Source organism: Prenolepis imparis, unplaced genomic scaffold (assembly GCF_030444845.1).
Source record: "Prenolepis imparis isolate NDT839.2.m4 unplaced genomic scaffold, iyPreImpa1.0 SCAF_10, whole genome shotgun sequence".
NCBI lineage: Eukaryota > Metazoa > Arthropoda > Insecta > Hymenoptera > Formicidae > Prenolepis > Prenolepis imparis.
Genome location: NW_028141168.1, coordinates 15377096 through 15396163, shown reverse-complemented (window position 1 = coordinate 15396163; position 19068 = coordinate 15377096). Strand labels below are relative to the sequence as shown.

At 34.6% G+C, this 19068-nt stretch overlaps 2 protein-coding genes and 1 long non-coding RNA gene across 15 annotated transcripts in view; 2 read left to right on the top strand and 1 right to left on the bottom strand.

Annotated features, from left to right (window-relative positions):
• The window catches only part of LOC145941778 (uncharacterized), a 186510-nt gene that overhangs the window by 101050 nt on the left and 66392 nt on the right, over positions 1-19068 (top strand). The gene's annotated exons all lie outside the window — the stretch shown is intronic.
• Positions 1-19068, bottom strand: part of LOC145941782 (uncharacterized) — a 216563-nt gene that overhangs the window by 137798 nt on the left and 59697 nt on the right. The gene's annotated exons all lie outside the window — the stretch shown is intronic.
• LOC145941795 (uncharacterized) overlaps positions 1-19068 on the top strand; it is a 75165-nt gene that overhangs the window by 5707 nt on the left and 50390 nt on the right. For 11 of the 13 annotated variants that reach the window (XM_083048101.1, XM_083048100.1, XM_083048108.1 and 8 more), the window contains one exon: positions 2725-2936. The exons of 1 other annotated variant lie outside the window; for it this stretch is intronic. In XM_083048101.1, the coding sequence (XP_082904227.1) occupies positions 2909-2936 (28 nt within the window). In that variant the 5' untranslated portion in view covers positions 2725-2908. Of the gene's footprint in view, positions 1-2724; positions 2937-19068 lie in introns of those variants that run through there. One more of the 13 variants, XM_083048110.1, reaches the window with a different exon arrangement.

Here is a 19068-nt window from a genome sequence, read left to right as displayed (position 1 = left end):
GATTGAAAGGCGATTTCTATGTGAAGAGTTTTACGCGACAGATTCCAACCTTCGTATATATATATATATATATATCGCTTCTTTTATTACACTTTATCGCCGACTTCTACGAAGCCATAACCGGATTTTAATATATTTGTAACATCGGATTGCCGTGATTGCATATCATCGTCATCTTCCTATCACTGTGAACGTGAATATATACGTTCAAGTATCAATTCGTAATACCTACGGAGTTATGCATATGTTTTATTAAACTTCGCTGATGGGTACAGCGAATGTGCAGCACGTAGTTTACATACATTTTCTTGTGCAGAGATCGCTACAGCAATATCATGGAAAATAAAGAATCTCGAAAGATCACGTAGAAGAACTAATAAACGAATGACAGAATTGACGTTGCTCTTCGATCCGTGTTAACACACATGGACATTAAAAATTTTAATTATTTATCGTAATTTATTTTGTTATTTACATAAGCTAATTCCAGTAAATTTTAAAATATGTATAAAAATGTAAATATAGTAGAAAATCCATGCAGTATGTGAGTCCCTAAAGAACACGTTTGAAAAACGACTTAAAGACGTCTTCAAGATGTCTCTTGGCCTTTTTTGCGCTGTCTCTGGGGGAGATATTAAATGTCTGTCACCTGAATCCATTTTATATCCAGGATTTTGGCTTCTTAACGTGTCGCCATTTTCGTTCGTGAAATTATCAACAAACGTTAATCCGGATGTACAAAGGGACATTCCTAAATCCGACACAACTTGTCCGCACTTGTAACGAAATGTCGGACCGCTCGGATGGGAAAATTTGTGAATCGCATGCTGCTATTTTTCTATGACGCGTATTCAATCGATCGTATCTCCCCCGGAGCGGGGAATACCCGCGAAATTGAAATGGCCGCGGAAGATCGCAGATCGAGAAGGGTGGAGGGACAGGGGGGAGAGGGTGGAATGCAATTTCTGCCGCGACACGAAAATTTTCGATGCCATTTCAGCCGTGCCTCGTATATTCGAGCTTACCGAGCCGTCGCGCCTATTTTGCTGAATTAAGCCTATTCTGCGTTGATGTTTTGAAAAAAGGATAAACGCTAATTGCATATATCGACGAGAAATTTTACATTTTGCATTTTATATAAACTCGTGCTTTTCAATTTATAACATTCTATACGGGAAGTTTATAGCTGACGTAACGCGTGTATGAAAGTTATGATCTTTTATAAATAGAGATGGAAGAGTATCCATGTAAAATGCAATGCATGCGAATGGAGTCCATACAAGGAATACAGACCAAACATAATGTCTTTCGGCAGAATCGCTTTCCTAAATCGATGTCATAGCTTCGTGAGCGCATTCAGAGATAACCATTTTAACAACATGTACTGTATGATAACTGTAATAACAGACAACAGCATGTTTGTCACTCTGTGACTTGGTTAAACTTTGATGCAGCAACATGTGTGCGACATTGTGTTATATTTACGAACACGTGTAATCTCGGTCAGTTACTAATTCGCGTTATTTCTATCAATAGAAAATAATGCTCGATACTTGCAGATATACTTTTTTCATCCACATTTTCTTAACTGAAATGTTATAAAAAATTACGTTAATTTGTGTAAGAACAAAATTTTTTTTCTACATATTGCACAGCAATTTATGTACAATAAATTTATTAATATTCTCATATATTAAATCATGTGCATACACATTTTCTGTGTATATGTATATGTTGTGCCAGGAAAGAATACATTTTATTATTCTTAAATATATTAATTCTAGTTTTTAAATGAAAGTATGAGCAATCATTTTCATTGAATAGAGAAAAATTAAATATATATATCAATCTCTATACAACGAATCCCACCCTCTGCGCCTTTCTCTTTCTCTTCCTTTGTTAAAAATACTCAGAACTATACTAAAGATGCGAGCCGAGCATATTGCGAACGGCCATTTTAGCTCTGCTCGTAGTAAAAAGTTGATTCTAACTTCATAAGCGAACAAGAAATTGTCATTATAGGGTTTAACGCTTCAAGCACTAGTGAAACTTTTGTTCTCGGTTGCGGTAAAAACTTTTTCACGTTAGCCAGCAATGCTATTGTAGATGTCGAACTTAAAGTTCTGTAGAATTAAATGAGCGGTAACCTACTTTATGTTTACTAAGTAGATAAAATCTTGCGTAAGCAAATCATCTTTATAATTAAAGAAACCTGCTTCTTATCCGTCGCAGAAATCCTCTCAATAATGGATCTTCCTCTGCGCACATGTACAATACTGTTATGACAAACCCACCCGATCTTGTATAAAAGTGACTTTTTTTTATTTCATAGAAAAATGTCCAATTGAATTCGAGTAAATTATCGAATGTAAAAAATATCACTCTATATGAAACCGTTTGTAAAGCACAATCGATGTAACATTCGCGAGATTTACGTCACTTGGACATCTGACCGTAGGCAAACAATAGTTCAATCGTGTCGGGTGTCCGGAGGTAGTTTATAGTTACGGACAATCAATCACATTGTTCATTTTTATGTGGATATTACAATAACGATTACCGATCTGATATTTCCAAAAAGCAAAATGATCGTCAAACCTATGTCTAAAAATAACTATGACACTTCACACGTGTTATATTAAGCAACCCGTTACAGTATCAATCGATAAACCTTATTTAGCAACGTTTAGAGGGGAAAACGAATGCTCTATTGTGTGCCTTTAGATCATACATACGTCGGTTGTTGGACGATGACGGACTGGCCGTCGTCGCGGTGGAGATGACTACCAGGTTAGTGGCTCGTCCCGAAGACGACGACGACGACGACGAGGTCCACGAAGAGGAACGAGACTCGGTTGTGGGCTATCACTGCCACTGATAGAGCTGGCATCCCGTGCAGCTCACATCGATGCCGACCGTCATATCCACGAAACGAGGTACGATCGAAATACCTCCTGTCACAGAATACCAGTCTTCCGTGCACCCATGAATCGTATCGTGAGATCTTTTTGTATATCTTTTCGAAAGAAGTAAAAAAGGGGCGCCAAGAGAGTTTAGGTCCGTCACATTAATTATACAAAAAATACTATATCTAATTTTTCTCTCATGAAAAAATATATAAGAGAGTTATATAACATATAAATAACTATATATATCTAATGTGGACTTCGCAATAAACAGTTTCAAATTTTATTTAAATTATTACAATTCGCTCCGAATTTTTTTATACAGTTCTGCGATTCGATAATGTAATAATAATTTAATTTTTGCTGCCTGATTACTCTTATATATAATTTATATATAATTTATAATTTTATATAATTAAATTGTTATTATATTATCGAGTCGCAGAACTGTATAAAACAATTTGGAGCGAATTGTAATAATTTAAATAAAATTTAGAGCCGCTTATCGCAAAACTTACATTAGAATTGTGGTATTAAAGCACGCCAGTTGCTAAACAATTTTTTTAATTAAAGATATAAAGGAAGATATGTAACGGACACACACGAGATAAAATCATTGAAATAGTAACGGAACAAGTATGTTACTAGGACGATATTGGCCGATTCGCTATCTTCCATCGCTCCGTTCCCGATTCCATTTCGCGGCTAACATAGCTAATGCAACAAAAGAGGATCTTTCGTCATTGTGTATACACACACTGTATTTAATCGATTTACTTTATCGATAATCCCAGATTTTCACGTCCACCGAAAACGCTAAGCCCACGTTCGTGAATCAAAACGAGAATTTTTTTACAACATATAACTAAATTCAAAACTGAAAGACATTAATAAACATTTATCACCAAACATTGCAAAAGGTACATATCCATAAGTCCTACAATATAACGAGAAATACGCGCGAGTTTACGCGCTCAGAAGTTCTCTATGTCGAGCGAAGAGAGAAACCGCATATGGTAAAATCCGGTGCAAAAGTGAAGCACATCCGGTGTTTCTACATCTGAATAAACGTCGATGTTGCTTACACTTTGTGCTAAAATAATTCAACACTAAAGCTTAGACATTCTTTCAACTGGCCGAAATGTAATAGGTCGTGATAGAAGGGGAGAGATGGCCGGTTTTAATCGAAAAGTCAGAAAGTACTCTTGTGATTATGAAAGAAAGATAATCTCGGACAATCATCAAGAATATATTTTTTTATTAATTTATTTTCTACTATTATATACATGTAATCGAAAGAAAAGTGGGATTTTTTATATCATTAGTCGTTTTACGATATATTATCTCCCGTAATATTTTCTAATATAAATACCATCTTTCTCTCCTCTCCTTCTTTCTTATTTATAACCGACTGCTTTAGAAGGTTTGGAATGATATTTTGCTATATATAGTGGTGTGTCAGTTTCCTCAAAATCGTCATCGTATAAGTGGAATCGTCTACTCGAAGAAACTGATCTGTCTCAATTTTGCCAACAGTAGAAAGATAGATTGCAATATTGTCAGCAAAAAATATCGGAGAACACGAAAAGAAGGACGAATGACTAGAGATCAATGTCGAGACGATATTTAGGATTCATTGTTCCTTTAGTGGTTGCCATGTACATTTGACTCGATAAATGCGCCTGATGTGCCTTCACCATTTGTCCCCTTTATTCACCGCGTCTGGTTCTCTCGTGGGAAGGTATCCAGTCCACGAGATCCCTTAACGATGCTTTATCCTCGCTTCGACGCGATCTCCCCTTGAACTTTGATATTTATATTATCTTGTTGCCGTGTGCTACTTAGCGCAATGATTGACACGGATATAGTGATAATGACTCTAACGCGTGTCCATCGACAATCATGAATCCTACTCTTGTAAAGATCGGGTAAGACTTGTCGGAAGAAAGAAGGAGGGTGGATTTTTTTTTTTTTTTTTTATTTTAAAGCGACCTAGAGCGTGCTCTTGTTTGCATCAGGATATTCTCCTGATCTGATCCAATCAGTCATCGCGCGAATATGTTGGCATTTCAACGAATTTAAAGAATTCCGAGAGGAATGAAGGAAAAAGGAGGTATCCTCCGTCCTAACCAGTCAAAATTCCTCGTAAAAAAAATTCCTAACTAATTTCTTCGCGTTCTCACTTAGCTTTTCCTCCACGCGGGCTCCATGTTCCATTTGTCTTCCTCGCCCCTCTCGAGTATCGATCGAATGACACTCGGCGTATATTGAAACTCCCGCGTACCCACACGAGAAAGGGGGTGGGTACCTGTGGAATTGACAATGCAAAAAGCTCCTTTCGGGTCCCCGAAGTTCGGCACGTGGAGAGGTTTGCAAATTCGGGAACCCCCGAACTGAGCACGAGCGAATATCCGTTGTATGCAAATCGACAGTCCGCATGGCAAACGCGTTTGCAGACGCGTTTCGCATACAAATTAGCGGAGAGAGGAACGATTTCTATTACGCGCCACGCACGGATACTATAGCCATAAAATTTAATATTCGCGTGTATGAGATACATACGAAATGTATGAATGAAAAGCACATTGGGGAATTGATCCACCGAAATCGAGCGTTTATTTTGTTTGATGTAACGAATAATGAGCGCATAACGAATATATATGTATATTTTGTACATCTCTGCGAGCTTTTTATTTCTTTTTTTTTTTTTCATTATTCTCTCTTTCACTTTATTTCTATCTCATTAATATATTTGAATATATTTTTTAATTCGGGCTTTTTTGTAAAAAATTACGCGGCTTTATAATTCTCTTCTCTCGTATATACAAATTCTTTTTGTACTTTGTGCAATATTAAAATGAACTGTATCATAAAAGGTAAAATTCTATATATTGTAAAATATAATAATACATTTTTCATCAATATTTTAATGCGAAACAAGCATTGTGGAGACTCTAAAGAAGTATTAGCGTGAAGTTTGCGCGTGACGTGAAAATTAATATTGCTTTTAATTTGTATGCAACTATAAATTGGATTTGTTCCGCGGAAAATGATGTCCATTAAGGAGGCATTAACAAGGGCGTGACTAAGGCGTAATATCGTTATCGGCGCACTTTAATCTACTTACATATTTTTATAAAACCCCCCGCCGGCTTTCGTTAAAGTGCACGTAAATATTGTATGTAACGTATACACACATCCCTGTTTTTAATCTATAAATAAAATCACTGAACGCTAAACCAATTATAGATGCAATAATGTTTTTTACATCAGCCGGATGTCAATAAATTATCGCGCATTCTATCCGTTCTTCGCATATCTCCAATAAATTTACACCGAGAGAAAAAAGTGGAACGCGACATAAATCCCTATTGTTCTCACCAGTTAGATTATAGTCGGAATTTTCCGATCTTGCCGCGAGGTCATGTTTACTCTGTCTATTGATCGCGGGATATCGCAAATAGGGTATATAATCTACTTATGAAATCTATCAAGTTGTAGAGAGAAACACAGACTTCTTAAACTTATCCTGTAGCCTCTGAGTTCGAGAGAGTAAAGACGCAGTTGGCCATTTTTATCTGAGATCAGAAGAGAAAGAAATATCTAATTTAAACGTATCTTTGCGCACGAAATTGCTTGTACGAATTAAAAATTAAATTTGCCGTCGCGAGCCATGTAAAATTTGATAAAAATGATGGCCAGGCTGAGAGAAATGAGAGAAAATAGAGAGGGAAATATAATTTTTCGAGTAAACAAAGCGGAACGAGGACACTGTGTCTTGTTCAATTAGATTATTTTACATTACATTATCAAAACAATTAAAAAACATTGGCACGATGATGGTATAATAAAGAAGATGACCTGTTGAAATCATGATTGCGCCATTGGATATCCAATGGACTATGATTGATCAAATTTGTGGCGGGAACAATGTTATTAAGACCCAGTATTAAAATCGTTTCTCGATAATAGTCCCCATAGTAAAATTCATGAGCTTTCTTTCATCGCGTTCATCGATCATATCGCTCGAGGCAGTCGGCTGTCTAGGAAATTAACAGCGGAGTCAGCAATTACGTAAAATGTTCTAGCATAGATCGCAGAGTCAGAAAATTCCGCGGAATATTGAAACAGGGAGAAGAAAGAGAGAGTGAGTTAGTTCTACCTATCTATCTATTTGTCTGGCTATGTCTGGAATTCGACGTCTCAATTATAAAGAGAGTGAAAATGAAACTTGTTAAATCTCATTTCGGTCTTTTGAGAATCATCGAGTTTGCATATTTTTCAATCGGGTATCGCTCGACGCGGCGTACATTTGTAAAAAAAAAGTCTGCGTGTATATGAAAAAATTAAAAAAAATTTTTTTTAGTACAATCAATAATAATCTTTTCGGAGTAAACTCAGGCGTTGTGCTTCGCGCGGTTTGTTTACTCAGGCAAATCTCGAGCACTGAATCATCTCGTGAATGATATCTCAATTTCAAGAACGAAATTCTCGGCGTCGCGAGAGCGAAACTTTTTCTGGCATTTCAGAAAGACCATATGCGGCTCTCTCCCTCGTTCTTTATGTAAATGCGCATCTCAATTTCCACCTGATTCTTCTATGACCGATCTTGCAACCAGAGAAACGCACTCGAGTGCCTCTTTTCATCCGTTTGCGGGTCCGCGACGATTAATGGATTCCGCGATGGGATAAGCACTCTCTTCGATGCATCTCTATTATGTTTTTCTTTTTATTTTTTAATGGAGCATTACTCGACCTGTTAGAAGTTAGCCCCCCACTTTTAGAATTAACATATTTTCACGGTTGTGCTGAATTGTGCTAGGTTTGTGCTATATTGTGCTCGAATATTATAATATGAAAAATACGAAAGAAAATGAAAAAAAAAGAATTTTTAGGTCAGCCCCCCACTTTTCGTTTTTTTCAATTTTTGCGGTTGTGCTGAATTGTGCTAAGTTGTGCTAACATTGTGCTAAAATATTATTTTTTAAAAATAATAAAAAAAGTTATGATAAAAAAATCATTTTGAATAATATTGAATATAATTATCATAACTTTTTTTGTTATTATTTTTTTAAAATAATATTTTAGCACAATGTTAGCACAACTTAGCACAATTCAGCACAATCGCAAAAATTGAAAAAAACGAAAAGTGGGGGGCTGACCTAAAAATTCTTTTTTTTCCATTTTCTTTCGTATTTTTCATATTATGGTTATAATATTCGAGCACAATATAGCACAAGCCTAGCACAATTCAGCACAACCGTGAAAATATGTTAATTCTAAAAGTGGGGGGCTAACTTCTAACAGGTCATTACTCGATCGCACGCAGCTGCAGTTGTGTGATGTAGATTGCTCGCGTTTATTTTTTTTCCACGCTCGTCGCAATAATCGACATAACTGAAGCACCGTAATTCCGCACAATTATTCTCAACCTTAAGTTTACTCCATGAAACGTACGTTCGCATTTTGCGCCAACTGATGTCTTATACAATACATGAATTTATAATATAATATTATTACATATTATATAACTTATATATAATACACATAGTTTCTATATTTTAAAAGATATTAAAGTAATATATATGTAATAATATAAACAAAAAAGAGGATATAACCAAATACAAAATAATGAATCTATTTTTAATGACTAAAAGAGAGAGAGGGAGAGAGCTTTCATTATTTTTTGCATATTTTAATACTCGGTTGGACTTAAAATTTCCAAAATAGAACATTTAAATATAGAACGTAGATATATGTATGCAATTGTAGGACTGTTGAGATACTGAGAGAATAGAATGTATAACAACAATATATCTGCGAGCTAACTCTATACCGGTCAGTATATTGCAGATATTGGTTTCCGACTAACAAGTACCTATGCGGTAGAATTATATAAACGGGAATTTCTCCGTAAATTCATAGTCCCCCGCATACGCCATACATTAATATATACAGCTTAATAAAAAAGTTATGATGTGAAAAGAAAATTGTTAAAAAATAATTTACGCGAAAAAGACACTTGGATTAAATTGTCGAAGATGGCGAGAGATTTCGGTTAAGATCTCTCCTTGTCGTCAACAGGAGATCAAATACGTCTCGGCTTTCTCGACGGAAAGAAACGAGCTAGGAAATCTGATAAAGGAAATGAACTAAGAGGCTTCGGGTGCATCGGATCGTTAAAAGAAAACCGAAAAATCTTCCCCGTCGATGGGCACGCGACAGCGAGATCGTAGAGAGACGATCGACGAGGCGTGAAATTCGTCGATAATGGACCGGGAAACTCGTTTTTCTCTTCTACACACGATGTCGTCAAACGGATTTATCAAAAATCCTGCTTACAAGGGGATTCCGAAAAAGAGCAAACGAACGATAGAATATAGGAAAAAAAATGTTGCTTCAGTTGTCAACTGCAACGATGTGTTAAACAATCCGTATTACGTCATTCCGATCAAATGTCGCTCTACTGCGAGCCAATTTTCTACAACCTACAGTCGAACGTTATCATCACTTAGATAGAAAAATTTTGTTTTCGATACTTATATATTTATTGTATAAATTAATATTATTTTATATTTATTTATTTTATTTTGTCAGCTATACCTTTCTGCACAATGAATTCATCCTATCATTTATGATCATAAAATAAATAAATATTACAATAAATATTATAAGCTTTGAAAAGAAATAGATCTCTATAAATAGAGTCATATTTCCAAGTTAATTATTTTTACAAATCGACTGTCAATTTTTTGTAAGGCAAAATAATTAAATAAGTATAATCTATTTTATTTTGAGTATATATATTTATTGAACGTTCTTGGCTACCTTGATAAAAGGTGTCTTAATTACCGGGGTCCCTTTCTGTTGGAGAAATTCCTTTAGCCCAACCGCGAAGTTATTTAAAGTTATCAAACTTCTCGATTTAATTATCGCGTTACAACTTTCAATTAATATTCCTCATGGAGGAACCTCTCGGCCTCTTATACACGCGTAAAATCCCTTCGCGTCAAAACAAGCGCGCAAGTTGAAATATACAATCCAAATATTTGCGTAAAGATTGTTATAACTTTGAAAATAACTATCGAAGATATTTTTGATGGCGAAAATGGGACGAAAAATAGAAGTTTTAATTTTACATTAGTCCAGTTTCTCTCGGACCTTATACGAAATTTTCCTTTATTCTAAAAACGTAATTCGTATTCATGAAAGAAAGATTGTCGCGACTTGACATTTCTCTTCGAAAAATAGCCAAAAACAATCGTCGAATCGCGGTGTGCAAAAGTTATCGGAATCAAACCAAATTTGTCACCGTCGAATTAGATCGGGCAGGAATTCGATTGCTTGTCCGACTATGCGCGTTGTGATAATCACAATTAAGGTTTACGATGGAGCTTACTTCATCATCCATATTCGTTTTATTGACAATATCGGGAATATTGATCAAATTTAATGTACGTTGCGGGCGAAATGCAGCAATCTATTAATCACGTTAACTTTATTCACCTTACACAGGACGCGGTGAGTACCATAAACTGAAACTAAGCCGCTTAATTGTAAACAAATGTATGTATACCTACATATATATATATATATATATATATATATATATATATTCGTACGCATAGAATTAAACATAGGTAATTCAGATTCTTGTTTGTACGTCGTCAACATCGCGCGTTAGTTTATTAGCGAAGATAGTTATATATTCGAAAAATCAATTTCTATTTTCGTCCTCTGTATTATATTATGCAGAATTATAATCAGAATTTATTCGAAAAATAAAGCTATTAAAATAAAAATATATATCTATAAAAAAATATATGTTGAAATCGGAGGCAATTAAAACACATCGCGATAATTCGCCTTTCGAAACAAAAGTGTGTCAAGGCTTTCAAAAGTCACGCAATTAGGCTTCATTTATTATTAAATGCTTTTAAAAGTTCGCGCATACGCAAATTAAATTCTATTTAATTCGCACTTGACGCAAATTAAAAAGACATTATTACGACATCGCCCAGTTTATAGTACGTAGTTTGAAGATTAATATAGAAGATTCCGAATGTTTTTTTTTTTTTTTTTTTCAAATTTTATCGCCCGAGTCGTCGACGAGATTCCAGAGGTCCGATCGTATAGACATATATGTATATGTATATATAGTCCAAAGTGAAAAACTAAAACGGAAACTCGATCCGCGCAGGCATCAGCTGTCGAATTAAAACGTTATAGCGATATTAGCTACCGTGTGTCAATATTATTTTTAGCAGCCGACGCATCTCGTTAGAATTTCAAACGAGTTACCTCGCGTTTCTAGCTCGTCGTAATTTGCGATAATAATTTACAGACGCAAAAGAATATTCCGCGAAATATTTTGTATAACAATGTGGCTGTAAAGAGAAAGAAAGGGAGAGAACGCAGATTTATAACAAGACAAATACGTGTGGAAGATGTTGCCGGAAAGCTGAAGAAATGCAGGAAATTACACTCGTGGTCCAGTTTCGCCAGACATGATATGCGAACTGAGAGTCACTGAGGCTTTTAAATCAGCCCTCTCCCTCCCTCTTGTGCGTTGTTTAGTTGCTCGTCTCCGGCCAGATAAGCCACGTTAAAAATACACCGCGACACCCCTGGCTCTTCTGCTTCGCAAAGATCTTGGTCCGACCACTACAATGCTTCTCCCATGTCGCTCTTCCTCATTCTCATTCGCGTCACCTTCCCCTTGTAATCTTTTCTCTCTCTCTCTCTCTCTTGCTTGATTTCTCTCCTCCTTTTCTCTCGCGAAGAAGAAATGTCACACGGGAGCGAAATCTACTAAAGGTATCTTTTCATATAGAATCTGATATGACGCAAGATAGTGGCGGTTTGATGGATAAGAGTTACGGTAGCAAAATCCAATGTCGGCTGAAATGTGATTTGGGATGGGAAAATGATAGCGCGCAGTACAGCACAAAAGTAGACGAGTGGTTTTCCCCCCCTCGTTCCTATATAAATCCCTTAAGGATATTTGAGGTAGCGAGCACACATAGAGTCAGGAGTAACTCGATATGTGATGACATTAATTTGGCTAATTTGTAGGACGAGCTGCGAGAAATTTTCGAAATGAAATGTATACCGCAAATATGAACGTTAAGTTCTAACAACTCTGATGTGTTTACGTTTGTGAAACTCTAATATTATTAATATTAATATTTAATCTTACAGATAAACAGATTTGTATTGTGTCTTATTCGCGAGATTGCCTTCTTCATTGGGAGAAGTCGAATTAAAGGTAAAATCAAGAAAGCGAAAACGAGAAAAAAAAACTAAAACACAGGAGAAGCCTGTACGATATACCGAAATAACAACAAGTAAATAGAAATTTATTAAGAGCATTAACGGAGAAATAAACGTGATCAAATAAGAAAGCAGATGAGAGATTTATAACCGTTAGTGGATGATAATGTGTCTATTATTATTAAATCAGTACAGCTAGACTAAATACGATGCTACACTGAGAAAAATAAGCTCTACCAGAAAAATACATTATTGAGTCTCTTACAGTGTAGTCTATCTTTTTCTTATTGCTCTCTTTCTCTTTCTCTCATTACTTGCATTATTCCTAACAGCAGCCCGAGCAGAAGAAATCCCACTCCTACGAGGTCGATTCTGATTCTCACAGATGAGTCTTTAAATAAATTAGCCACGTGTATTGAGTTGAACACAGCATCTTCTTGTTGAGATTTTTTCTATTTTTCAAAATTGGCCTTTTTAAAATTAAATTTCGTATAAAAAAATGTACTCCGCGTAACTGCTTCTTTGCAAATCTGCAATTTTCTTCTCGGTTATATTATATGATTTTCAGGGTTTTCTCTCTTGTATAGTATGTGGACATGTTTAGCATATTGTACATTATACATATATGCACATATTATATGTATATATTATATTAATATATATGTATTAATTATTGAATACATGCATATAATGAAACAAAATTAATAACATAGCGCGTTTCGCAATGTTGGACCAATTTGTGAAGGATTAGTTGTTTAAATGATAATTTAAATATAGAAATAATCAAATAAGCGAGATGATGTAGCAGACTATATGTCACATGGTATTTTCCACGCTTGTGAAAGTGTTTAATAGGTCATGTTAATTAGAGGCATACTAACGGACGTGAATTAGCGACTGCATGAATACTCCTCTCTCTCTTTGTCTCTCTCTCTCTCTCTCTCTTTCTTTTTCTCCTTTTCTCTCCTGTCTATCATATTTCAATTTTATTTTAAAATAAATTGGTTTCACAAAAGGTTTTAATCAATATTTTCTCCATTTCAATGCTCATTTTATTACTCATAGCACCGTTATGTAAGAATACACAGTTATGAAATTTTATTAAAATTTTAATTTGCAACGATAAAAGCAGGAAAATTTCGCTAATTTCGTTTAATACAAATTACGCGAGATTATGAGAGAAATACAAATGAATAGATAACTGTGTAATAAAATGATTTATTACAATTATTAATGTAGATACGTTTATGTTAGCCTCTGTAAATATTTTTACGAAGCGATAATTATTAATTACTCGTACATCTAATATATATTTATCTCTCTGTCTGGCGAAAAAAGTTCCTCAGAATTTTATTTATACAGATGATCGTTTTATATTATATATGCGATTTATATGTATAGACAAAAAATAAAAAAAAATATATATATACATTTTACATCTCTTTTAAAACGGTACAACCTCACAGAGATATATTAGCAAGCAGAAAATATTAGAGTATTCCTTTATTTCGCCTCCTTTTTCTCGCCTCGTCACGAGCCACTCGATTCTTTTCATGTCGGTCGCCGCAATAAGCCGTCTTAAAGCTCAGCTTCGAGGTTCTCCCCTTAAACCCGTTGCGCAATGAAAGGCGCATGGGGGAATAAGGAATATAAGAACAAGAAGAAGGCAATGGATGGGATCTCGATCAAACCCGATGACCGTTTCCGAACGTATTAATGCACAACATGACGGAACGGGCGAAAGTCGCATACGAGAAAAGAGGGTGCAACCTAACACGTCGTCGACACACAAAATGACATGGTCGCCGACGTCGTCCTTCCGCGTTCAAGGTGACCCAGAAAGTCATTTGAATTTAACCCGGGCTATACGATAAATGGTAAACTTGGTCGACAAGCGGAATAGGACGTAGATTAACCGCGCTTTTGTACCGCGGATCGATACAGTTACAATGAAACAGTAAGGCTAATGGATTTGAAACATGAATTTTTTTTCCATCTGATATTTCGCGAATGGAATATTTCATTTCGATCCGGGAAGGGAATCCCGTGTAAATCGACATTTCAAATACAAAGGGAGAGCGATCGCGAATAAAACTTTGTATTTTTTATCGCTGAATATATAACGTGTTATTTTTTTTTAATATAAATTCAAGTAGGAAAAAGATCTAATAAGAGCTAGGAAATTAGGCGCAACTAATTTTTTTTAAACCTTCTTGATTTAATTTGAAAGTTTCGGTTCTTTCTTCAGCAAATCGATTAATAAAAAAAATGTATCTTGATCTTCGTCTTTGCTAAATCCTCTATAAATTCCAATATTAAGAGAATAGTCTGGTATTTAACAATAATATGAAAGTTGGAGAAAATAATGTAAAAATTTTTGATAGAAAATTAATTTTTTTTTTTGTTGGAACCATATAAAATGCGAATTGCTCGTCAGTTACGCAAAATAACTTGCGATTTCGTGGCCGAAATGTTGCGGCACGGCAATTTATTTGCTCGAACGTGATTGGCTGTAGCAGTCCGAAAGTAGTCCGCCGTGTCAGAAGTTTCGGGGCTTAATATACGAGTTCCTTCGCGTTCCAGCCATCATCGTCGGCTTTTTCGGACGATAACGCTTACTATCTCCGTTCTACTTCGTTCTTCTGGTCTTAAACCGTTTTAGCACTTCAACTGCCGACGTTTAACCGCGGCATAGATCCAAAATGGACCAAGACAATTATCATTCTAGACCGATACGTTCGCGATGGATTCTCAACTTCGAAATTGTTTATAGGTTTTAGAACTTTTTCTTTTTTCACCGAGTTTACGATCGTCGAACACTTTCGAGCGGATCTCCCGTGCTTCGGAAAGTTCTTTTTTAATTACGCTGGATTTAAATAAATAAACTAGCGAAAATTCATTATGTTAGTTTGCTTCTTTTGAGGTTTGCCACGAGATATTATCTCATAATGGATTGCCTGACTTATCCTCTGTATAGCAGAAGTATGCTACATTCATCACATTCCTCCATCTATTTGCCACTATACAGTTTTGATCGATAAGCTTCTCAGTCGCGAGTGGTTTTATTTTACTGGATTATATACGAGATAAAAATTATTTTTGGGAAATACCTCCGTTATTTTTGCGGGGAATATATTCAACTAAATTTAATCCATTTTCACGAGTTTTTCATTATTGGATAGATTCGACCTAATATTTAAGTTTTTTAATACAATTTTTTACTACACAAAATAAAAAAAACATATACATAAATGTAGCATTTCCTTTCATGCAAGTAAATTAATTTATAAATTATAAAACAATATAGCACAATATGTCCAATAAAGTAATATAATTAAATTTTAAATAAATAATAAATTTATAATATATAATATATTATAATAAATAAGTATTAATTAAATTTTCAATAAAAGGAAAGGTTATGGAAGGTGCTATATTTATTGTCGCTACCATTACTGTCACTATTATCGTCTACGTCTGTTTCCTCGCGTTGCCTCTTAAAATTTTAACGATACTATAACAGTTACGACCACACATACATACTTGCAATATATAGTACAAGATATTTCTCCCCGAATAATCCGTACAACTCGTGTTTACTCGATAATAACTTTTAACAAGTGCTTTCCGTTTAGGGATTGACAACGTCGTCGTTGTTTTTCTTAAAGTATAATAAAAATTTAGCGTTTTTATCGCGATGCGAGATATTTTTATCACATCATACATGTATTGTCTAGAACGTCAAATACTGACACTATTAATCATTGAAAATTGTATAAAATTAAACAAACATTACATATTTCGATATTTTCCGATATTATTATAATGCTCTTCCGTTTTATTTGCCCCAATTTTTACATTTCAATCTGACAAATGAATATTCCATATTCGGCACTCGATAACATCGATTAATTACGGAGATACTGATGTTCAGTGATAAGTTTTCGTTAATTAATCTACATTGCATTGTCAACTTGTGTAATTGAAATTTAATGAAAGGCGGTGTATAATCATCGATATTACATATAATTTGTTCATATAAATAATACGTTAATCAAGTATGGTAGTTCAACTGAGAGAGCATTCCCGAGATTGGATTGTCGTTAATCGATAATACGGCTAAATTTTATTTCAAAACGTTATATTCAAAAAGATTATAATATACGTTATATTAATACAAATATAAGCGCTGTTATGTTACATTATAATAAAAAATTATTTATTCTAAGCTCCCCGTACTTTATTCAAGTATAGCTGCGCGACTATAATATATTAAGTAAAAAAAAATAGTCTGCATAATGCATAACATTACCTCTGCGACTTTTCTGTGCTGTAAAAGTGCGCATTTTTTGCGCTTCCATAAATCGTGCGAAGTACGAGTTCTCGAATTTGCCTGTGTAAACATAATGCGAGGTGCAACGCATTCTCTCGCCATTTTAATGGCATTCTCTATACAACCGTAACACGTAGCGTTGAAGCTCTTCGAATAATAATAATAATAATGATCATAACAACGAGTTTAGGGATCCTTTAAAAATAAGATTAAAGATTAAGCCTTTTTCGAAAAATATTCAACATAAATATTTTATGAATTCTTTCAAAACAGAGTTGAGAGAAATTTGTTAAATATTGTGTCGCTAATTGACTTGAAAAAAACGCGCAAAGGACGAATTGTAAAAGGCGCTACAAATAATTGTGCATCATAATTTTTTTCCACACGGCTGACAACCAGTTAAAAGGCTAAAAGCCTTTTGTCTTCCAGTTTCGTTTAATCCGCAAAAAAAAAAAAAAAAAATTACGGCACGGACTCAGCTTTATTTTGTCGCAGCAAAATTATCAGAGCGCGTGCTTAAATATCATTTCTATATATACACTGCATATTTTATAACTCAATGAGATGCAAGCACGTTCACTCTTCCTCTGTTTAATGTACATATAAAATATTTTAACTAAATTTATTGTAGCTCTCAAGTAACATAAATATATAACACTTTTTAAGAATACAGTAATCTAAAACTGTAATCAATATTTATTTTGCAATATTTTTTAAATGATAATATTTAATATATATGTATTTTTTCTCATATATATATATGTCTATTTTTTACAATAATAAAACAATTCATCTCTAAAAGAAACAATATACGTTACTATTTTATTTGTGTAAATTATTAGTATTTGGAATAAAAAACTTTTTAATTTTCAGATATTTGTTATGATATCTCGTAAAAAAATCAACCTCGAACGAGAAGCGTAAACATTTTTTGTTTTGCAGATATTCGTTGAAGATGCATATATGTATAATAGTAAAATCGCACGAAACGAATAGGCGCCATTTGCACGAGAGAACTACAACCAACTAATATAACATAAGAACTCTCTTGGGAAACCATTGCCCAAGCTGCTATTTTAGGAGAGCAGGATCGTTCGGAATTATCGAGAATTTATTCGAACACTTGCAACAAAGCAGAAGTTAATCTACCATGAACTCCATGAAGCAGAACGATGGGAAACAAATCGGATCGGGGATTGATTTTTCTCTAACAAAAATGTCGGAGGAAGTTGTAGTTTATTGCAAATATTCAAATGTCAATGTTTCAAACATATATATATATATATATATATATATATATAATTTATTTATTTATTTAACAAGCTCTAAATTAATATAGAGTTCTATGATATTTATTTGTATTTCTTGATTCGTAAAGACTCTTATTTTTTAATCATTTATAATTGAAATACCGTCAAACATATTTTTCCTAAGAGAAATCAATTTTAAATTCGCCATAACTTTCCAGACGGCTGACAACTAGTTAAAAGGCCAAAAGCCTTTGGTCTCATTTAATCCGCAAAAAAATTACGGACAAATTGAAACGAAAATCAAGATCGCGAATTATTGGATAATTACAATTAGAACACGCGAATCCAATGCGGACATATGCGGATTCAACGTCTCGTACCGACGTTGATACTGCAGCAATTAATCCCTACGAGTTTACCGCCGGGAGGGTCAATACCTGGAGAACATGAAGTGCGCGAAATTATGGCAATATTGCTGCTCATTTCAAGGTAATTTATCGTCGCTCGCATAGTTTTCAACAGAATGGCCCGGAATACGAGATGCGCGCTCGCGCGCGAAATATGTTACGTAGAGAGAGAGAGAGAGAGAGATGCAGTTGCGAAAATTAAATTTTATCCCAGCCTGTGGACCAACGATAATTGAATCGACGAGACCTCGCTGCATATATGTGTGCTAATGTGTGTCTCTTTATGTGTGTGTATAGAAAATTCCAAACAGGAAAATATATCAAACCGCACGAAATGCACTAACACATAGAAACAGACATATACGAACGTTAATAAATTGTTTCGTCTCGTAACTGCCCCGAGAAACTGCTCGCTAAATCTTTCATGTTTCCCTTCGTATGAACGTAATACGCATCGTTCAAATAGCGTATATCTCTCCCCGGTTCGTTGTTCCATTTAAGCAATGGCGCATTCTCCGAGAGTAAAATTTATACGTACAAATATTTGCGAAATTGTAGATGTCACATTTGCAAACGGTATATTTGCACGATCCGGAAAAAAAAAAAACACTTGTCATTAATCTTATCGGCACGTACAAATTTTGTAAAGCTGCGATGAACGATAAAAGTCTTATTTTTAATCAATTTTAATTGGATTTCGCGCTTTTTTCGCAGAAACTTTTTCAATAGCTATTTGTGTATCACGTGTGCTTTTCAGATCTTAACGTTCGAAATTAAAACCTTGTCGGAAATAATCTCGATAGTTTTCACTGAGAAAAATGTCGATCGTACAGTTTATGATATTTCGGTGACTCCGATATTTCGAATAATCGCCGCATAATCAAGGGTATGTTTTAAGA